Source organism: Gopherus flavomarginatus, chromosome 3 (assembly GCF_025201925.1).
Source record: "Gopherus flavomarginatus isolate rGopFla2 chromosome 3, rGopFla2.mat.asm, whole genome shotgun sequence".
Taxonomy (NCBI): Eukaryota; Metazoa; Chordata; order Testudines; family Testudinidae; genus Gopherus; species Gopherus flavomarginatus.
Genome location: NC_066619.1, coordinates 249675907 through 249695364, shown reverse-complemented (window position 1 = coordinate 249695364; position 19458 = coordinate 249675907). Strand labels below are relative to the sequence as shown.

The window sequence follows — 19458 nt, the reverse complement described above, 5'->3', positions numbered from 1 at the left end:
TGTGTTTAAGCTTGCAGAAGATCTGTTAAGCCAAGCTGGTCACCTGCCGTATTTTGCTATTCTTTCTACACATTGGGATGGTTTGTTCCTGCACCCTCAACAGGGCTTCTTTAAAATACAGCCAGACCTCCTGCGCTCCTTTCCCCCTCATATTAGCCTCCCAGGGAATCCTGCCCATCAGTTCCCTGAGGGAATCAAAGTCTGCTTTTCTGAAGTCCAGGGCCGTATTCTGCTGCTCTCCTTTCTTCCTTTTGTCAGCATCCTGAACTTGACCATCTCATGGTCACTGCTGCCCAGATGCCACCCACTCCTACTTCCCCTACTAATTCTTCCCCGTTTGCGAGCAGCAGGTCAAAAGGCTTTGGGTGGAGGTGACTTAGAACCCTTTCAGTGGGTTTCATGGATTAGGAAATTTTATATTAATAAAATTGATTTGGAGCCCAGTCATAGACGATACTGAACATTTTCCTACAAGTATCAGAGGGGTAGCCGTGTTAGTCTGGATCTGTAAAAGCAGCAAAGACTCCTGTGGCACCTTATAGACTAACAGACGTTTTGGAGCTTGAGCTTTCGTGGGTGAATACCCACTTCGTCAGATGCATGTAGTGGAAATGTCCAGGGGCAGGTATATATATGCAGGCAAGCTAGAGATAATGAGGTAGTTCAATCAGGGAGGATGAGGCCCTGTTCTAGCAGTTGAGGTTTGAAGACCAAGGGAGGAGAAACTGGTTTTGTAATTGGCAAGCCATTCAGTCTTTGTTTAATCCTGAGCTGATGGTGTCAAATTTGCAGATGAACTGAAGCTCAGCAGTTTCTCTTTGAAGTCTGGTCCTGAAGTTTTTTTGCTGCAGGATTGCCACCTTAAGGTCTGCTATAGTGTGGCCAGGGAGGTTGAAGTGTTCTCCTACAGGTTTTTGTATATTGCCATTCCTAATATCTGATTTGTGTCCGTTTATCCTTTTCCGTAGCGACTGTCCAGTTTGGCCAATGTACATAGCAGAGGGGCATTGCTGGCATATGATGGCGTATATTACATTGGTGGATGTGCAGGTGAATGAACCGGTGATGGTGTGGCTGATCTGGTTAGGTCCTGTGATGGTGTCGCTGGTGTAGATATGTGGGCAGAGTTGGCATCGAGGTTTGTTGCATGGATTGGTTCCTGAGCTAGAGTTACTATGGTGCGGTGTGCAGTTACTGGTGAGAATATGTTTCAGGTTGGCAGATTGCCTGTGGGCGAGGACTGGCCTGCCACTCAAGGCCTGTGAAAGTGTGGGATCATTGTCCAGGATGGGTTGTAGATCCCTGATGATGCGTTGGAGAGGTTTTAGCTGGGGACTGTATGTGATGGCCAGTGGAGTCCTGTTGGTTTCTTTCTCGGGTTTGTCTTGCAGTAGGAGGCTTCTGGGTACACGTCTGGCTCTGTTGATCTGTTTCCTTATTTCCTCGTTCTGGTATTGTAGTTCTGATAATGCTTGGTGGAGATTTTGTAGGTGTTGGTCTTTGTCTGAGGGGTTAGAGCAGATGCGGTTGTACCTCAGTGCTTGGCTATAGACAATGGATCGTGTGATGTGCCCGGGATGGAAGCTGGAGGCATGAAGATAGGCACAGCGGTCGGTAGGTTTTCGGTATAGGGTGGTGGTAATGTTACCATCACTTATTTGCACCGTGGTGTCTAGGAAGTGGACCTCCCGTGTAGATTGGTCCTGGCTGAGGCTGATGGTGGGGTGGAAGCTGTTGAAATCGTGGTGGAATTTTTCCAGAGTCTCCTTCCCATGGGTCCAGATAATGAAGATGTCATCAATGTAGCGTAGGTAGAGAAGGGGCGTGAGTGGACGAGAGCTGAGGAAGCCTTGTTCCAGGTCAGCCATAAAATATTGGCATATTGTGGGGCCATGCGGGTGCCCATAGCTGTGCCACTGATCTGGAGATATATATTGTCATCAAATTTGAAATACTTGTGTGTGAGGATAAAGGCACAGAGCTCAGCAGCCAATTGTGCTGTGGCATCATCAGGGATACTGTTCCTGACAGCTTGTATTCCATCTGTGTGTGGGATGTTCATGTAGAGAGCCTCTACATCCATGGTGGCTAGGATGGTGTTTTCTGGAAGGTCACCAGTGCATTGTAGTTTCCTCAGGAAATCAATGGTGTCACGGAGATAGCTGAGAGTGCTGGTGGCATAGGGTCTGAGTAGAGAGTCCACATATCCAGACAGTCCTTCAGTGAGAGTGCCAATGCCCGAGATGATGGGGCATTTCTGGGTTTGTGGATCTTGGGTAGTAGATAGAATAACCCTGGTCGGGGCTCTAAGGGTATGTTGATTTGTTCCGGTGTTAATGTAGGGAGTGTCCTGAGTAGATGTTGCAGTTTCTTAGTGTGTTCCTCAGTGGGATCTGAGGGAAGTGGCCTGTAGAATTTGGTGTTGGAGAGTTGTCTGGCAGCCTCCTTTTTGGTAGTCAGACCTGTTCATGATGACAACAACACCTCCTTTATCAGCCTCTTTGATGATAATGTCTGGGTGGTTTCTGAGGCTGTGGATGGCATTGTGTTCTGCACGACTTAAGTTATGAGGCAAGCGATGTTGTTTTTCCACAATTTCTGCCTGTGCACGTCGGCGGAAGCATTCAATGTAGAGGTCCAGACTGTCATTTCGACCCTCAGGAGGAGTCCATGTGGAGTTCTTCTTCTTGTGCTGATGGTGGGAGGGTACCTGTGTATCAGTGCGCTGTTCAGTGTTGTCCTGAAAGTATTCTTTGAGTCGGAGACGGCTAAAGTAGACTTCCAGATCAGCCACACCATCACCGGTTCATTCACCTGCACATCCACCAATGTAATGTACGCCATCATATGCCAGCAATGCCCCTCTGCTATGTACATTGGCCAAACTGGACAGTCGCTACGGAAAAGGATAAACGGACACAAATCAGATATTAGGAATGGCAATATACAAAAACCTGTAGGAGAACACTTCAACCTCCCTGGCCACACTATAGCAGACCTTAAGGTGGCAATCCTGCAGCAAAAAAACTTCAGGACCAGACTTCAAAGAGAAACTGCTGAGCTTCAGTTCATCTGCAAATTTGACACCATCAGCTCAGGATTAAACAAAGACTGAATGGCTTGCCAATTACAAAACCAGTTTCTCCTCCCTTGGTTTTCACACCTCAACTGCTAGAACTGGGCCTCATCCTCCCTGATTGAACTACCTCATTATCTCTAGCTTGCCTGCATATATATACCTGCCCCTGGACATTTCCACTACATGCATCTGACGAAGTGGGTATTCACCCACGAAAGCTCAAGCTCCAAAACGTCTGTTAGTCTATAAGGTGCCACAGGATTCTTTGCTGTATTTCCCTACAAGTCTTGATTAGGGTTTCAGGACACTACTGAAGCATAAATATTAATAATAATAATAAATACAAAGACTTGCAGGTCATGGAATTCCTTTTGAAATGATGTATCTGTAATTTGTGAGAAATAATACTTTCTTGTTTTCCATTTGTTTACAGACTACGAATATCGTTTAAATGGATGGTACGAGCATTCTCTGGTTACTTAGCTACAGACCAGCTTCTGCTTTTGTGGGACAGAATCCTAGGATACAATTCTCTAGAAATTCTCGCTGGTAATGGAAAATTATATTTGTCAATAATTTTAAGGATAACATATGCCAAATTAAAATAGATGTTACCAAGAGAGGAAAATTCAATTCCTTTTATCTGACTGCTGAAAACAGATTTGTTGAAAGTCAATATATATTAAATAGGTAAAGCAGTAATTCATGCATTTTTCAGTTCTTACAGGAATTGTCGGAGAGTTAAACTGGTTTTTATTGTGACTACTTCTCAATATTAGTAGTAGTAGTATTTTCTTTTGATAGCATTGATAAAATGCTAGCTGCTTCGTGAACATAAAAGAAGGCCTGTATGTTCTCTGCCCCAAAGATAGCATAGTGCATAGTCTAGTTTACGTTAGTTTGTCACTGCTATACAAAAGATGTTGTTCTCCCTGCCCCCCACCCCGGGAAAGATGACTCCTTTACTATCAATAGGAGTCCTAAAAATTCTCCTTATTTTCTACTACTCTATACCCCTGCTCTTCAGAAATGTGATCTTTATTTACTTTTTTTTTAGTAACATCATTAATTAAGTTAAAGAACCAATTTAAAATGTTATTTTTAATCATGTCTTTCACATAGTTAAAGCCCAGTCACCTTAAACATATTATTACTCAACTTTTTCCAAAGAACACAGTAACATACTCATTCATTTTTATGAAGGAGTAGCCACATGGCAAGAACTAGAGCACTGAAATCCACTACTTACTATCCTTCAAAAACAGAATGATTGCTAAAGAAAGAGAGAGTGTCGATTAATTTTAGATCAAGATTAATTCTAACAATTCATTAATAGGTCAGCAGTTTAATTATTGTGCATTCTTTTTCAGTCCTGGCAGCTGCTGTGTTTGCTTTCCGAGCAGTGAACCTGATGGAGGTGACATCACTGGCTGCAGCTGAAGTAAGGATAAGTTTCAGTTAGAGGAGATTGAAATAGTTCTTGATGCATTGCCAACCAGAGCAATTTAAGCTTTGGAAGTACATGGTATGCAATACAAAGCTCTCTGCTTAAATTCTTACCTTAGGTAAAAACTCAGAGGAAGTTACAAGAATATAGTACATAAAATTCCTTTTTTGGCACATTTGAAGAAAGCATATAAAATGTTATAAACAACACACTCTCATTGTACTCTTTGTAGTGGGGAGGGATAGCTCAATGGTTTGAGCATTGGCCTGCTAAACCCAAGGTTGTGAGTTCAATCCTTGAGGGAGCCATTTAGGGATCGGGGGCAAAATCAGATAGTGATTCAGGGTTCTTTCCAGTTTTAGGAGATAGATATATATCCATTATTTTTTTTCTTTCATCTTGTTCTTTGTGTATCTGAAATGAGTTCTTTTCACTATTTTAGTAAATGGTCTAAACTTATTCTACTAATATGATTAAAGAATATTACACTTAAAAATTGGGGAGGTTTGCACACTCATTTTTATTAATGTAAAAAGATAATTGCTTCTATGCCTTTTTATATTACATAGATTTTAAAAGATTGCTGTTATTAAATAATAAATTTGAAATTTCATCTTCATAAATGTCATCATGCTACATATGTGAAAACTGGCCAGAGCGAAGGTTATTGTTACTAATTAGTATTTTTGTTCATTTTTTCCCCCCAAGAAGCTGATAAAATTCTATTATATATTATGGAATGTTGGTGATGACTAGTTACATTTTTTTTAAAATATATACTTCCATCAGATGATGATTCACTTTAAGTCATCATTAAAGTTACAGACTTATCTTACAAGTGCTACCCAAGATGCAGGATAAAGAATCATAATGTACAATTATTTTTAGAAGCAAGTTGAAATGTTAGACCTCTTGCGCATAGTATCATGGGTTTATATTTGAAGTAAGTCTAAAGGGTAAAATAAAGTGACTTTACTTGCTGTCTGTACATATAGGTGCACTTTTTTTTGGTTTGTTTTTGCTCATTGAAAGGTTAGATTGAAAAATCTGGGGAAAAGGAAACTCCACAGACTGTTATGATATAGCAAAGTTTAGAAAGTAATTATTGTCAGTATCATATTCAGCAGTCATTTACTGTCAATATCATATTCTGCAGTTTGCTGCAGCTTTTTCTGATTTCTTAGGTACTACTTCAGAGAAATTTGATTCAATTTTAGCAAATCCTTTTTGTTCTTTTTCCCAGGCAGTACTTGCTGACCTTTCAACCTTGAAGGTTATGCCTCTTCTTCAGATCTTCCTGTTTGCTACTGTCACTTGATCTGCTTCAAGGTCACTGACACCGCGCATCCAGTCTTTCATTAGAAACTAATAATGAACTATGCAACGTCTGCATAAAACCAAATTAAACTGTATGTATATGTCACTTACAGATCATGTTCTCTTTACAGTTAAGTGTAAGTTTTTCTACATATAGAATAAGAACTTTACACTCTAACCTGTGCATTTGCATGCTGCTGTATTTCAACATAACAGCAATAGATATAACTGATGAGGTATGAGAATCATTACTTGTGCATATTAATAACACAAATCAATGTATAAAATGCAATAAAACAAAGGTAATGCAGTTAAATTCTTGATCTAATATGAGTGCCATAACAGATCCACTAATATCAGATTGGAAAAAACTGTTTTTCATCTGATTATTACTTATTCAAGCCCCCACTACAAGACTGTCAACTCAAGAGTACAGTAACACTTGAAGACGTGCTTTAACTTTTGGGAACTTTTATGTATTTCCTAGGAGAAATCAGAAATGCTTCTGTTCAATTTCTGTTTTCCAGGAGTCCTCTTCGTGTTCTTCACCATTTTATTTATTTCTTTTTAATCTATTGATCCCCCACAGCCTTTCTAGATGTCTATCACTAAGTATCAAAGGATGAGAGTTTGAAAAGTGCCTAAGAGAGTCTTGCCTTGCAAAAAGTACTGGATATAGCTTCCTCCAGAACTTGTCAAAGCCTGGCTTTAGGTGAGCCAAAGCAGTTGCAGGAGAATGCGCTCATCACAACCTTCCATATGGAGTTGGCTAACTGGGGAAAAAAAGGGACTTGCACCTTTTAAGGAATCCCTTATAATGGATGTGGTGGAGGGGGGAAGCTTACAGGGATGGACAGGAAAAGGGCAGAGAGCAGGGCCAGGTTTGGAGAAGGACACTGCACTGTCCTTTCTGCTGACGGGAAGAGCAGCAGTGGAGGGAGGGGTATTTATTCCCTATACAGCCATGGCTGACAGCACCCATCCACCCATGAGCTTAGCAAACCTCTTAACTCTCTGTGAGCATTACAGTAGTTGCCCCTTTCCTTGGGGCCTGGGAAGGAATTTTTCCCTCTCCACTAGATTGGCTAAAGTGAGGTGGTGGTGGGGGTTGTCTTTCCACAACTGGTCTGGTTCCCAGTGAGGGGAAGCGGAGGGGTTAGGTTATGATGTCACAACTTAGTATGTAAAACTAATTGTGAATGTGCTGTGCAAGTACTCATTATGGAACGGATACTATTATCAGATAAAATGGTTTGGAAAAATATTGGAAGGAGAGCATCCTGTAAAGGGGTTTTGGGGACTCCTACATCTTCTACAGTGGGGAACTGATGCTTCTCCTTTTCCTAGGCCTCTTTAAGGAAGCCAAGGAAGGGGGCTTGGGGCTCCTATGTCTGGAACAGTGAGAAGCTGACTCCCCTTCTTTTATAGCAGGGTTTCTCAAACTGGGGGTCAGGACTCCTCAAGGAGTCATGAGGTTATTACATGGGGGGTTGTGAGATGTCCGCCTCCAGCATTTATAATAGTGTTAAATACATAAAAAGTGTTTTTAATTTTATGGGGGGGGTTGCTATGTCTTGCTATGTGAAAGGGGTCACCAGTACAAATGTTTGAGAACCACTGTTTTCTAGCCTCTCCCTCCCCCCCCCCGCTTTCATCTCATAAGGGGAGGGTGGAAGGGTTCCAGCAGTGGGAATGCTGGGACAAGGTTGGAGGTTATATGGAAATGATGACCTGGACTGTACAATTTGTTGCCACGTACTGCCAGATATATTAGGTGAATAAAGTTGCAACCTAATGAAACAATATCCATTGCCTTCTGTTTTTCTTCCAGCGTGGATGCGTTATGAAGATGGCAGTTCTTTCTTATCCCCTATCCCACACACCCTTTTCAAGATCTGTATGTGTGTGGCCTCTGCTGGTCCAAGAGCTCAGGCTTCAATTCAGCATCCAGCTCAGATCCCTGCATGACTGTGTATTGCACTGTAACTAGACCACCAGGTGGCCCATCTTCTATTGATTATAATTTCTTTTTATGGTTTTTTCCAGGGATTCTGAAATACTAAAGAGAATCATTAGGATTAATTTATTACTTTATTTTAATACCTAATAAAGGATTATAGTTAAAATTGAGTGAAGTGTATAACATTGCATACCCCATGCATTCACCGTATCACTTTATTTTGGAACAGTTTCTACTTTTCAAATACAGTATGGATGTGTGTGGAACATGACCCTCTGTATTTTAAGAGAGATCCAGCTTCCATTTACACTAGACTGTTATCTACATTATTAATATACAGCATTAACAATGCAAATATTAGCTTTATATAGACCCCAAAAAACATACTTATACCTTGCATATAAATTGGGCATGCTGAATGTCTGACAGTAAGGCTATGTCTACACAGCAATGTGAGCCCGAGCTTAAGTCTCATCCCCTTGCATCCACACACTAATTGTGTTAACCTAGGGCTCAAACCTAGTGTCCCAGGACTCTGCAGGGCTGGAGGGTCTGAGCCTATGTTAAGCTGAGATCTAGTGTCCGAACCCTATTGCTTTCCTGTATGCACATAGCCTTGGTCTGACTCGAATCCTGGAAGTCCTCTGGATGTATTCCAGAGATCCTTAGGGCAACTTCCTTAGTCCTTTCTCTGCTGACAGTCTGTGGTGCAGTCTAGTGCAAACGGAAGCCACACCTCCCTTTGTCAGTTTGAGTACATTGACACTTCCCTTATGATTATGGCCATGCAGTCAATCTCAAAGCAAACATCTAACAAAAGAGTTAATTACAATTATATGAAATTACATAGTTTAAAATAGTAGTATTGCAGAAGACTAGGACCTGGCATGTGAATTGAAAGCTGACGATATTTTTCAATGGACACACAATTTGTGCAAGACAAAGAGTGTGGCTAATTTTTATGCTTTGTATTTTTTTTTAAATAAATATGTTGGATCTCTTTATATACCTACTGATTAGGACACAAATTAGATTTTGGCAAGCAAGGGCTCAATGAAAGCTCTGGGATTTACTAATGTCTCTATAGTTAGTTTTATCCAGCAGATTTGGTGGTTCTTAGAAAGAAGTATTTTGTACTTATATGGCACTTTTCATCTGAAAATCTGAAACCGGGATTAGTTATAGTTCCTAAGACCCCTTACTAATGTTAAATCAGTACAAATGAACTATAGATAGCAGTGGTATTTAATTGTTTTCTATCTGTACAGAATTGTGTCCTAACTTTTTTGTAACTAGTGACATGGTATTTTCCTCTTTCTACTTTCTTTAGATGCTTTTAGGTCCAAAAAATAAAAAAAGTTGCCTTGAAGGCTGATTCTGGTTCATTGATGCTGATGTGAAGATTGGACTTTGGAAAATTGGCATTGTTACAGCTTACAAAGGAAGTTAGTTATTTTCTGTATTCACGTTACTAGTGAAAAATTTGATTTCACCAACTTGACAGACCTATAATTAGATGTTTAATTTTAGTTCATAATACTTAGAACTTGCCAGACAAGCAAGCACAAACACTTCAACTTGAAAACATATTATAAACATTAACCTTAACCAAAACAACTTACAAAGACTGCTATTGTTAAAAATGAAATGCAAGAAGAGTGATACTAACACTCGCTTCCCCAACACACACTTTGCACATTCAGGCCAGAGGATCCCACATTGTCCCTCTACCCTGCAATACATAGCATTGTAGGACTGGAAAGGACCTCAAGGGGTTATCTAGTTCAGTCCCCTGCACTCATGGCAGGGCTATGTATTATCTAGCCTGGGGTTCTCACAACAAATTTTTTGATGGCCTCAGGTACGGCCACCAACTCTTGCTGGTGGCCACTTCGATAATTTTTCCTAAAATACTTAATTAACTTTTTAGGAAAAACATATAAATAAGAGCATATACACATCCAAATCATAGTAGTTTATTTATGTAAGGGTTTTTGCAGACTGAATAATAAAAATAATGTACAATTGTCTCTATTCTTTACTAGACCTAAACAGAAAAGAAACACAGATAAGGTGCATAGCATGTTCTTGTCTTGTTGTTTCTTTGCTTTTTGGTTGCATTTTTGTTTAGACTTGCTAGCTAGTAAGTCTGCTTCTGTGAAAAATTGTATTTATATGTTTGTTAATATCACTTCTCACAGCAGACTTCTTAGCTAGCTGGGAGACAGTGAAAAACGATATTAACAAACATATAAATATCACTTTTTTCACAGCAGACTTACTCAGCCCTGGCAAACTGATGAAGAGGGAGATAGTGGGGGCCCTGGGTGATGGGGTGGAGGAGTTAAGGGATGGAGTCTGCCGGGTCCTGCAGCTGGGGGGCCACAGCCTGTGACCAGAGCCCGCCGCCTTGCAGTTGGAACCTGCCCGGAGCCTGCTGCGCGCCACCCCAGGGCTGAAGCAGGAAGCCAGAGCCCCACTGCCCCCAGGAAGGTGGGGAACTCACAGGTGTCTGCTCCTGCAGCATTGTGGCTCCAAAAGGGGGCAGGGCCAAACCCATCCTGGCGGTCCCAAGGGAAGGGCCTCTGTTTTCCTCCAACCCTCCAGTCACTGCCCAGAAGGCTGTGGCTGCAAGAAAAGCCCCTAGTGGCTGCATTTGAGAAACACTGATCTATCCTTTGTGAATTTATCTAGTTCTTTTTGGAACCCTGTTATAGTCTTCTGTTATACTGTTAATAAGGTCATTATTTTACTAGGCTTTTGCTGAAGGGGTGGCTTCAGGGAAAAGAAGACGTTTGGATGAGGGAATTTACAATTTTCTTGGATGATTTCTACAAGATGGGGTGGGTTTGGTTTAGAAGTTGTCATATTTTGAACTTTTATGCTCAGTTTTGTACATTGGAAGTATTTGTACAAGGTTCTAGAACATAAGGATAAAGAGATGTAGAAAAAGTGAGAAATAATGTAGTGTTACTTTAACTGAAAGAAGAGTGTAAACATTAGGCTCATAATTAAATTAGAATCTTTCTTGTATGACATGTATAATAGAGTTCTGTAAAGTGTGAGTAGAGGTTTAAAAATGTAGATGATTTAAGTCCAAGCTGTTCTCTGTATGTGAGTGGCTTGATAATACATAGCCCTGCCATGAGTGCAGGGGACTTTGAATGGCAATCAGATTTGTTCAGACCCTCCCCCCCTCTGAAATGATAAGCTGCTTTCTAAGGAGGAAGAGCATATTTGAGGTTAGCGATCTATCTATGTCTCTTCAGAGATGATTTTTCCTTCCAATTAATGGGGTTGTTGCCTATTAATAAGTGGTTTGTATAAACATCTCTTTATATTTTCCTACTCTAGTATTTACATTTATCAGAAGCAAACAAAATTTGAGACACAGAGATTATTCTATTTGTTGTGTTCCCAACCAGTATTTTTGTACATTGGGACAGTTCTAAACATGGTCATAAAAATCTCAGTCCTGTCTTTTTATTTTTGACAAAGTAAATAATAGTCTTTCCTAAACAAAACTATTCTTTGCCCAATAAGATATGTAAAAGGCAGAAAATGTTATCTATTAAGGTTTACTTATACTATAAGAGCTGATACTTTTTATTCACACTTCAAAACAATTTTATGCAGACTGTTCTAAATGGTAAGTCTTTTCTCATTTTTTTGTTTTTTAACTTCTGAGGGTTTCACATTAAGTTCTAAAATTATATAAAGCTTGGAGACAACCTTTTCTAAACCAAAATTATTGAAGCAAGTTTCTTATAGTCTTAAAAGTTGTCTTGTTAACGTCTTTTAGACTGAATTTTTTTAATCTACTTTTAGAAAAAATATCTTTTAATCTGAAAACACAATGGTAAGATTTTGTTGTTGTTGTTATGAAGAAAGCACTTAGTGTATTTCTCTTCCCTGATTTAAGTCTACATACTCAAATAAAGAAATGTTGCTGATATCATTCAGGAAAATATTCCAAGGCAAACAGAGCAAGGCCACAGAGTTTTACTCAGCCAAATTCTGACTGAAGTATGCCCCAAACCCCTAATTCTTGGTGGGACTGGACCATTCAGAGGATAGGTTATTACAGGATTTAGAATCTTTCATCTCCAGATAAACTTCCCAGTTTGAAACCAGGTCAGATCAGCAGCAATAAAACTGATGACTTTCAGTGGTATATAAGTAAAATAAGTTTGATTGTTTGGTCCACTTTCTAGCAGGCAAGTAATTTCTCACTCAGCCGACACTAGTTTGCAACCTTGCCATTTTTCGGCCATCGTGAACTGAGCCACATAGCTTCCACTGCAAACTCTACTCTCCCACTCTTGCAGCTCTAGCGAGCTTCCCAACTCTGTGAAAGCTACAGAAGACAACCATTTACCACCTTTTATCGGCCATCTTGAACCGAACAGCTCTCCTACGTATCGTGCCCTTTTTTCCAGGATTACCCATGCAGGTGCCATGGCGCGGCAAGCATGGAGCCCACTCAGATCTCTGCTGCAGTTTTGACCATTGTAAATACCTCGCACAATATCCAGCAGTATGTGCTGTACCTGCAAAACCGGGCGAGGAAGCGACGACAGTGTGATTGCTATACTGATGAGGACATGGACACAGATGTTCCTCGAACCATGGCATGTGGCCATTGGGAGATCATGGTGGCCAGGTTCATGCCGTGAAATGCCAATTCTGGGCCTGGGAAACAAGCACAGACTGGTGGGACTGCATAGTGTTGCAGGTCTGGGATGATTCCCAGTGGCTGCAAAACTTTCATATGCGTAAGGCCATTTTCGTGGAACTTTGTGACTTGCTGTCCTCTGCCCTGAAGTGCCAAGATACCAAAATGAGAGCAGCCCTCACAGTTGAGAAGTGAGTGGCCATAGCACTGTGGAAGCTTGCAATGCCCGATAGCTACCGGTCAGACGAGAATCAGTTTGGAGTGGGCAAAGCCACTGTAGGGGCTGCTGTGCTGCAAGTAGCCAACACAATCATTGACCAGCTGCTATCAAGGGTAGTGACTTTGGGAACTGTGCAGACCATTGTGGATGGCTTTAATGTGCTGGGATTCCCTAACTGTGGCGGGGCGATAGATGGAATGCATATCCCTATCTTGGCCCCAACACACTGCGGTGGCCAGTACATAAACTGTAAGGGGTACTTTTCCATGGTGCTGCAAGCACTGGTGGATCACAAGGGATGTTTCACTGACAACAACATGGGATGGCCGGGAAAGGTGCATGACACTCGCATCTTCAGGAACTCTGGTCTCTCTGAACAGCTGCAGGAAGAGACTTACTTCCCAGACCAGAAAATTACTGTTGGTTATGTTGAAATCTCTATGGTTATCCTCGGAGACCCAGCCTACCCCTTAATGCCATGGCTCATGAAGCTGTACACAGGCACCCTGGACAGTAGTAAGGAGCAGTTCAGCTGTAGGCTGAGCAACTGCAGAATGGTGGTAGAATGTGCTTTTGGACGTTTGAAAGCGCGCTGGCTCAGTTTACTGACTCAGTTAGATCTCAGCACAACCAATATTCCACTTGTAATTGCTGCTTTTTGTGTGCTCCACAATATCTGTGAGAGTAAGGGGAAGACTTTTATGGCGGGGTGGGAAGTTGAGGCAACTCGCCTGGTGGTCAATTTCACACAGCCAGACAACAGGCCGATTAAAAGAGTGCAGCAGGGCGCGCTGCGCATCAGAAAAGCTTTGAAAGCCAGTTTCATGACTGGCCAGTGTATGGTGTGACAGTTGTGTTTGTTTCTCTTGAAGTTACCCGCCCCCTATATATATGAAAGGAAATAAAGTCAAAATTGTTTAAAAACTGTTCTTTATTATTTGTTGCACAACACATTGAGAGAAATCAGAAGGGAGACCTGGGAGTGTGGGGGGGAGTATTGGGTTAGTGGGGTAGAGGAGGAGGGAAGGACAAGTCCAGAAACCAAATCAAAAGTTCGCATATGCCAGCTTCCTTCTGCTTGGCCGATCCTCTGGGATTGAGTGTGTGGGTCCCTGTAGCCCCTCTCCTCATGTTCTTGGGCATCTGGGTGAGGAGGCTATGGAACTTGGGGAAGGGGGAGGGAAGTTATACAGGGCTGCAGCGGCAGTCTGTGGTCTTGCTGCCTTTCCTATATTAGATCCACCATACAGTGGAGCATGTCAGTTTGCTCCCCCATGAGCTTGACCATGGCATCCTGCCTGCTCTCATCGCCCGTGTCCCTCCTCTCTTCGTGTTCCTGTAATACTTTATAGGATTTTGCAATTGTTAGGGCCCAGCTGAATGCGTGGAGGCTATCAGTGCGGGAGGACTGCATGAGCTTGGCAAACATGTTGTGGAAGTAGAGCAAGAACTGACAGGGATTTGAAGGGGATTTCAATGCAAATAGTCTCTTTTGTGAGCAAGAGTTAGGCTAGCTGTTACTCTAATAATGCAAGATTTGTAGAAGCGAGGATTGTGTGAGGCGAGTGAGAAAGAACTGTGTGAGAAGTTGTTGCAACCTTGTGTTAGATATGGAATGTAGACTGTAGTCTAAATAGAAGTGAGAAAAATAAGATATCAAGATGACCTATGTATAAACAAAATGCAGCTGTTTCTTATTGTATGTAACAAAAGGTAAAAATGCTGTAATTGTTTACCTGTAGAGAGACCTCCGTAGGAGGGGGAAACCTTGTGTCCTAGTGCACTCTCTCCCTCTATGCAATTGCTTGAGAATAAAGTATCTGACTTTGCTGCATCCAACCAGAGAGTGAAAGCTATGTTTTTCTCCGACAGTGTCATCCCGAGTTTGTTTTTTCTGCCTTCTAATCTGGACCAGCCTCTGGGACGGAGTAGATAGGGGCCGCATTGAAACATTTGCACCTGCAGAAGGAGAAAAAGGGAGAGTAGTATTTTAAAATATACATTTCAGAGAACAAAGGGGACACTTTTTGGTGTGAGAGCCATCACACACGACCAGGCAGCAGAATTCAGCGTGCAGGCGGCCTGGGACACGCGGGGTTCTGCTTCTATGTTCATTTCAATGCTTTCAGACTGCTGGTTCCCCTTTCCCACAGCAAGCAATGCCTGGTGGGTTTGCCATATAAAAGGAGGGCCTGTGGGCTCTCTGGGATGATTGCTTCTCTCTCTCTCTCTCTCTCTCTCTCTCTCTCTCTCTCTGTCTGTCTGACACACACACACACACACACACACACACACACACACACACACACACACACACACACACACACACACACACACACACACACACACACACACACACACACACACACACACACACACACACACACACACGTGTTGAGGTTATGAGCAGGGATGAGCCCTTTAAACTAAATGCCCCCCAACGCATGGCTCTGATCAGGCTCTCACTCACCAGAAGTACCCCTCCAGGGTCATGGTCCGCAAGCCTGCCTTGGGAGTAGGGAGAGGCTGTTGGCTCCAGCATTAAGAATAGTTCCTGGCTAGGAGGGAAAACGGATTCCCCCCTTGCCGCCTGTGTACTGTCCTCCTCCTCCTCCTCCTCTTCATTCTCCAATGACTCTACCTCCTCTCTCCGTGCAACTCCCCCCTTGCAGGTGTCACAGACAGTGATGAGGTAGTGGTGGCGTTACCCTCCATAATTGCATGCAGCTCACGGTAGAAGCGATATGTATGGGGCTGTGATCCAGAGTGCCTGTTTGCCTCCCGGGCTTTTTGATACACTTGCCTGAGCTCCTTGATTTTTGTACGACACTGCTCTGTGTCCCTGGAGTAGCCTCTTTCCGTCATGGCTCTCGAGACTTTAGCGTACGTATTTGCGTTCCTTTTTTTGGAACATAGTTCTGCCATAACAGACTCATCTCCCCAACATACGATGAGATCTAGTATCTCCCATTCAGACCATGCTGGAACTCGTCTGCGAATCCGGGACTGCGTGATCTCTTGTGATAGTGGACTCTGCATGGTCACCTGTGATGGTGGACTGTGCTGACAGTCACCTGTGCTGATGGTGACCAAACAGGAAATGAAATTCAAAAGTTTTTGGGGCTTTTCCCGCCTACCTGGCTAGTGCATCCAAGTTGAGAGTGTTGTCCAGAGTGGTCACAAGGGGAGCATTCTGGGATAGCTCCTGGAGGTCAGTAACATTGAATTGCATCCATAATACCTTTAACCCAGGATTGCGATCTCAATTTAAGTGCTACTCCACTTGCCTAGGTAGAGTACAGAAATCGGATTAAAGAGCCCTTTAAATAGAAAAAAACTGGTTTGGTCGTGTGGACGGAATCATTTTTTTTCTGAATTAACTCGGCTAATTCCGAAATAACAGACTAGTGTAGACCAGGCCTCAGTATTACAGTAAGTTTTCAGGATTTCCCTCACCCACAGATGTAAACATTCAGCTGTCTGGTTCCATTTCCTGTATAGTAAACTAAGATAGCAACAGTTCTTCCTTCAAGTGTCCTCTGAATATTCCCTCTCCTGAGATGCACTGACCGGTGCAGTCTGAATGTTAAAAATCTACTAGTTGTAGTCATTGCCTCCCACATGCCTCCCTTGCCTGCTCCTCTCCCCCATACACACTGAACTCTGGATGTTCTAGGGCAATGGATTAAAAGGAGCGTGGTGCTCCACTACCTCAGTTCCTTCCCCCATGACCCAAAGCCCTTTGGTAAGTAGGACTCCAAGGTAGTGAAGAAAGGTGGATGTGGAGTATGAATATGCAGAGTCCATCTCAAAGAACCTCACTTACAGGTAAGTAACCTTCATTTCTTCTTTTCTGTGTCTTCCACATATTCCCATTCATTGGATAGATTACCGAGAACTCTGGATCTCACCATCCTGGGTCAGAATACTGCTTATTAAACAAGGAGTGCAGGACTGCCTTGTCAAATTTTGTATCTGATCGAGATTCCGAGTCTAAAGAATAATGTTAAGTAAAAGTGTGAACAGAAGTCTAGGTTGCTGCTCTACATGTCTCTGCCAGAGGAATATGTCTACAGCAGTGGTTCCCAAACTTGTTCTGTCGCTTGTGCAGGGAAAGCCCCTGGCGGGTTGGCATCCGCAGGTCCGGCCAATTGTGGCTCCCAGTGGTCACGGTTCGCTGTTCCAGGCCAATGGGAGCTGCTGGAAGCGGCGGCAAGTATGTCCTTTGGTCCGTGCCACTTCCAGCAGCTCCCATTGGCCTGGAGCAGCTAACTGCAGCCAGTGGGAGCCGCAATCGACAGAACCTGCGGATGCGGCAGGTAAAAAAACCAGCCTGGCCTGCCAGGGGCTTTCCCTACACAAGTGGAGGAACAAGTTTGGGAACCACTGATCTACAGAAACTTGTGCTCCACCACCTCAGTCCCTTCATCTGCAATCAGCTGGATGGTTACAATGTTGCTGTATGATCCTTACAGATTCCTAGTAGCTAAACTGTTGGTATAGGATTAGTTCTTACTTAAGTACACAGTGTTGTTTAGAGATCATTAGTTAAAAGATAACATGTCGGATCAGAAGACTAAGAATTCTGGATTGAAAACCTATCTCATGCCTGTGGTATTCCCAGCATGAGATGCACATGCCAGGTGCTTGGCATGTTAGGGGGAAGGTCATTCTCCCTCTAAATGGCTGATCTGCTCAACATTTACCACAGGGGCAAAGAAAGAGAGACAAAGTCTACCTATAATAAAATTGCGTGAAGTGCTGACAGTGGCGGCTGGTTCTTAGAGACCAGCTTCAGCTGCAACAACTTCACCTAGAAAGAAGTGAGATTCAACTTCTGTGTGAGGCACAGGTTCCAAGAAAGTTAAGAGTCAGAAAAAGAAGACCAGGTTTGGATCAGTGACAGACCCTGTTCCCACAGCTATTCCTTTCAGAAAGACTTTGGTTGTGGTACTGAGAAAAAATGTGCAGCCCTCCTCAGTGTTGGCCTCATTACAAAGAGCCAATCCAAGAGAAAAGGATTTACAGGGACAGAATCTCATTATGGAGTCAGGCTCTGACTCAAGCTCTCAGCGCAGAGTTGGGAGTCGTCCCTCTATGGATCTGACATTATCAGATCTGGAGGAGTTTATCCTAAGAATGAGATCTAAGCATCCAAATAAGAGAACTGATGAGGGTTTAACAACTAGCACAGTACCGCATAGTATTACTGTTAAAGCAATAGTTCATCAGGTGGATTGGTCTATGGTGCTGCTGACAGTGGAGCTGGGTACTGCATCTACAAACAATCAGGCTGATTGCATCTCCAAGAGTCTTCAAGAGTGAGTAAAGAACAGGAAGGGTTCAGGAGGTCTCTACTGCTGCCGCTTCCTAAGACCACTTTGGAATACCCGGAGGAGAACAACTCTCTGCTCTTCTTTTCAAGGATGTTATTGTCTCTGGTCTCATCTGAGCAATGAATGTATTCGTGCCAGAAGAGAGATGCAGCTCATATAATAGAACTAGCAAAATAATATTATAATCCATTCAATGCAGCCCGCTGAATCCACAGGCACAGAGATATTTCCAGCAGCATCCATCAGTGGGGTTTTGGCTTGGGTGGCAAGTACCTCTTCAGGTACGGTGGTCCCACTGGCCATTTCTGGCACCTTATCCAGAAGAATTGATGTATGAGGACAGACCTTCAGAAAGACAGTATCGGGGATATTCATCTGTCAGATCCAAAGAATAAGGTCCAGGCAATGCTGCTTACTCAGAACAAGTCACCTGTGGAAACAGATGAAATATTATCTTATGAGGAGGGACTGGAACTGGCAGAGTTTGATTCAGAATTAAGGAACATTTGTTCTCTAGTTGAAAATGTAGGGAATATAAGCCATCAAATGATGCTCTAGCCTTTCATGAATTAGTATCCCAAGTGTCAAAGATGTTAGATATTGCTTCTGTTTTTGTAGAGAAATCACATCCTGCAATCTTTTATATTTTGGGGGCACAGGCTATATAATGAACCACACTTCCATGTTAGAGGGGCTTGCTTCAGACAGCAAAGGCAGTCTGGAAGACCTCCTCCACCACTCAGCCTCTGTCTAAGAAGACAGACAAATTACATCATTTCCATCAAGAAGGACTTGCTATGTTTCATATTCATCTGCCTCCTAATTAGTTGGTGGTTGAAGTGGCACTTCACAAATCAAAAGTTGCACAAAATCACTCTACTGCATCACTAAAGAAGGGAAGAAGGTGGATAATTAAGAAGACAAATTTTCTTCAGCTGCATAATACATGCACATTTCCAACTATGAAGTTGTCATGGCTAGGTACAGATACCATCTCTGGAGCAATATGTCCTCTTTTTCTTAATGCTGTTCCAGAGAAACACAAAAAATAATGCAATGCTGTTTTGGCTGAAGGACTGAATGTTGCTAAGCAACAATAGAGATCAGCTTGTGACTCCTCAGATATTTCAGCAAGATCGGTAGCTTTGGCTGTCATTAAGGAGACACGGACGGTTAAGATCATTGGGACTCCCTCGCAAAAAAAAACCGAGGATTGTGGACGTTCTATTTGAAGGTGATAATCTGTTTAGTGTTCAGCCTGATGAAATACTAGAGAAGATGAAAAATGTAAGCTCCACTGCTATATCTTTAGGGTCTTTAATACAGAGGAAAGGCCTTATTCAAATCCATTACATAAATATCAAATGCAATCCTAGCTCCTTTGTGTCCTTCAGTTCAATTACAATTATTAGAAAAGATCATAT

General features: G+C 42.5%; 1 protein-coding gene across 5 annotated transcripts in view; it reads left to right on the top strand.

The window, feature by feature from the left end:
* Window positions 1–9172, top strand: part of TBC1D19 (TBC1 domain family member 19) — a 100441-nt gene extending 91269 nt beyond the window's left edge. For 2 of the 5 annotated variants that reach the window (XM_050947769.1, XM_050947768.1), the window contains 3 exons: window positions 3513–3628; window positions 4450–4520; window positions 5770–7648. In XM_050947769.1, coding sequence (XP_050803726.1) covers window positions 3513–3628; window positions 4450–4520; window positions 5770–5844 — 262 coding nt within the window. In that variant the 3' untranslated portion in view covers window positions 5845–7648. Of the gene's footprint in view, window positions 1–3512; window positions 3629–4449; window positions 4521–5769; window positions 7649–7674 lie in introns of those variants that run through there. The other 3 variants (XR_007773573.1, XR_007773574.1, XR_007773572.1) reach the window with 3 other exon arrangements.
* The last annotated feature ends 10286 nt before the right edge of the window (window positions 9173–19458 follow it).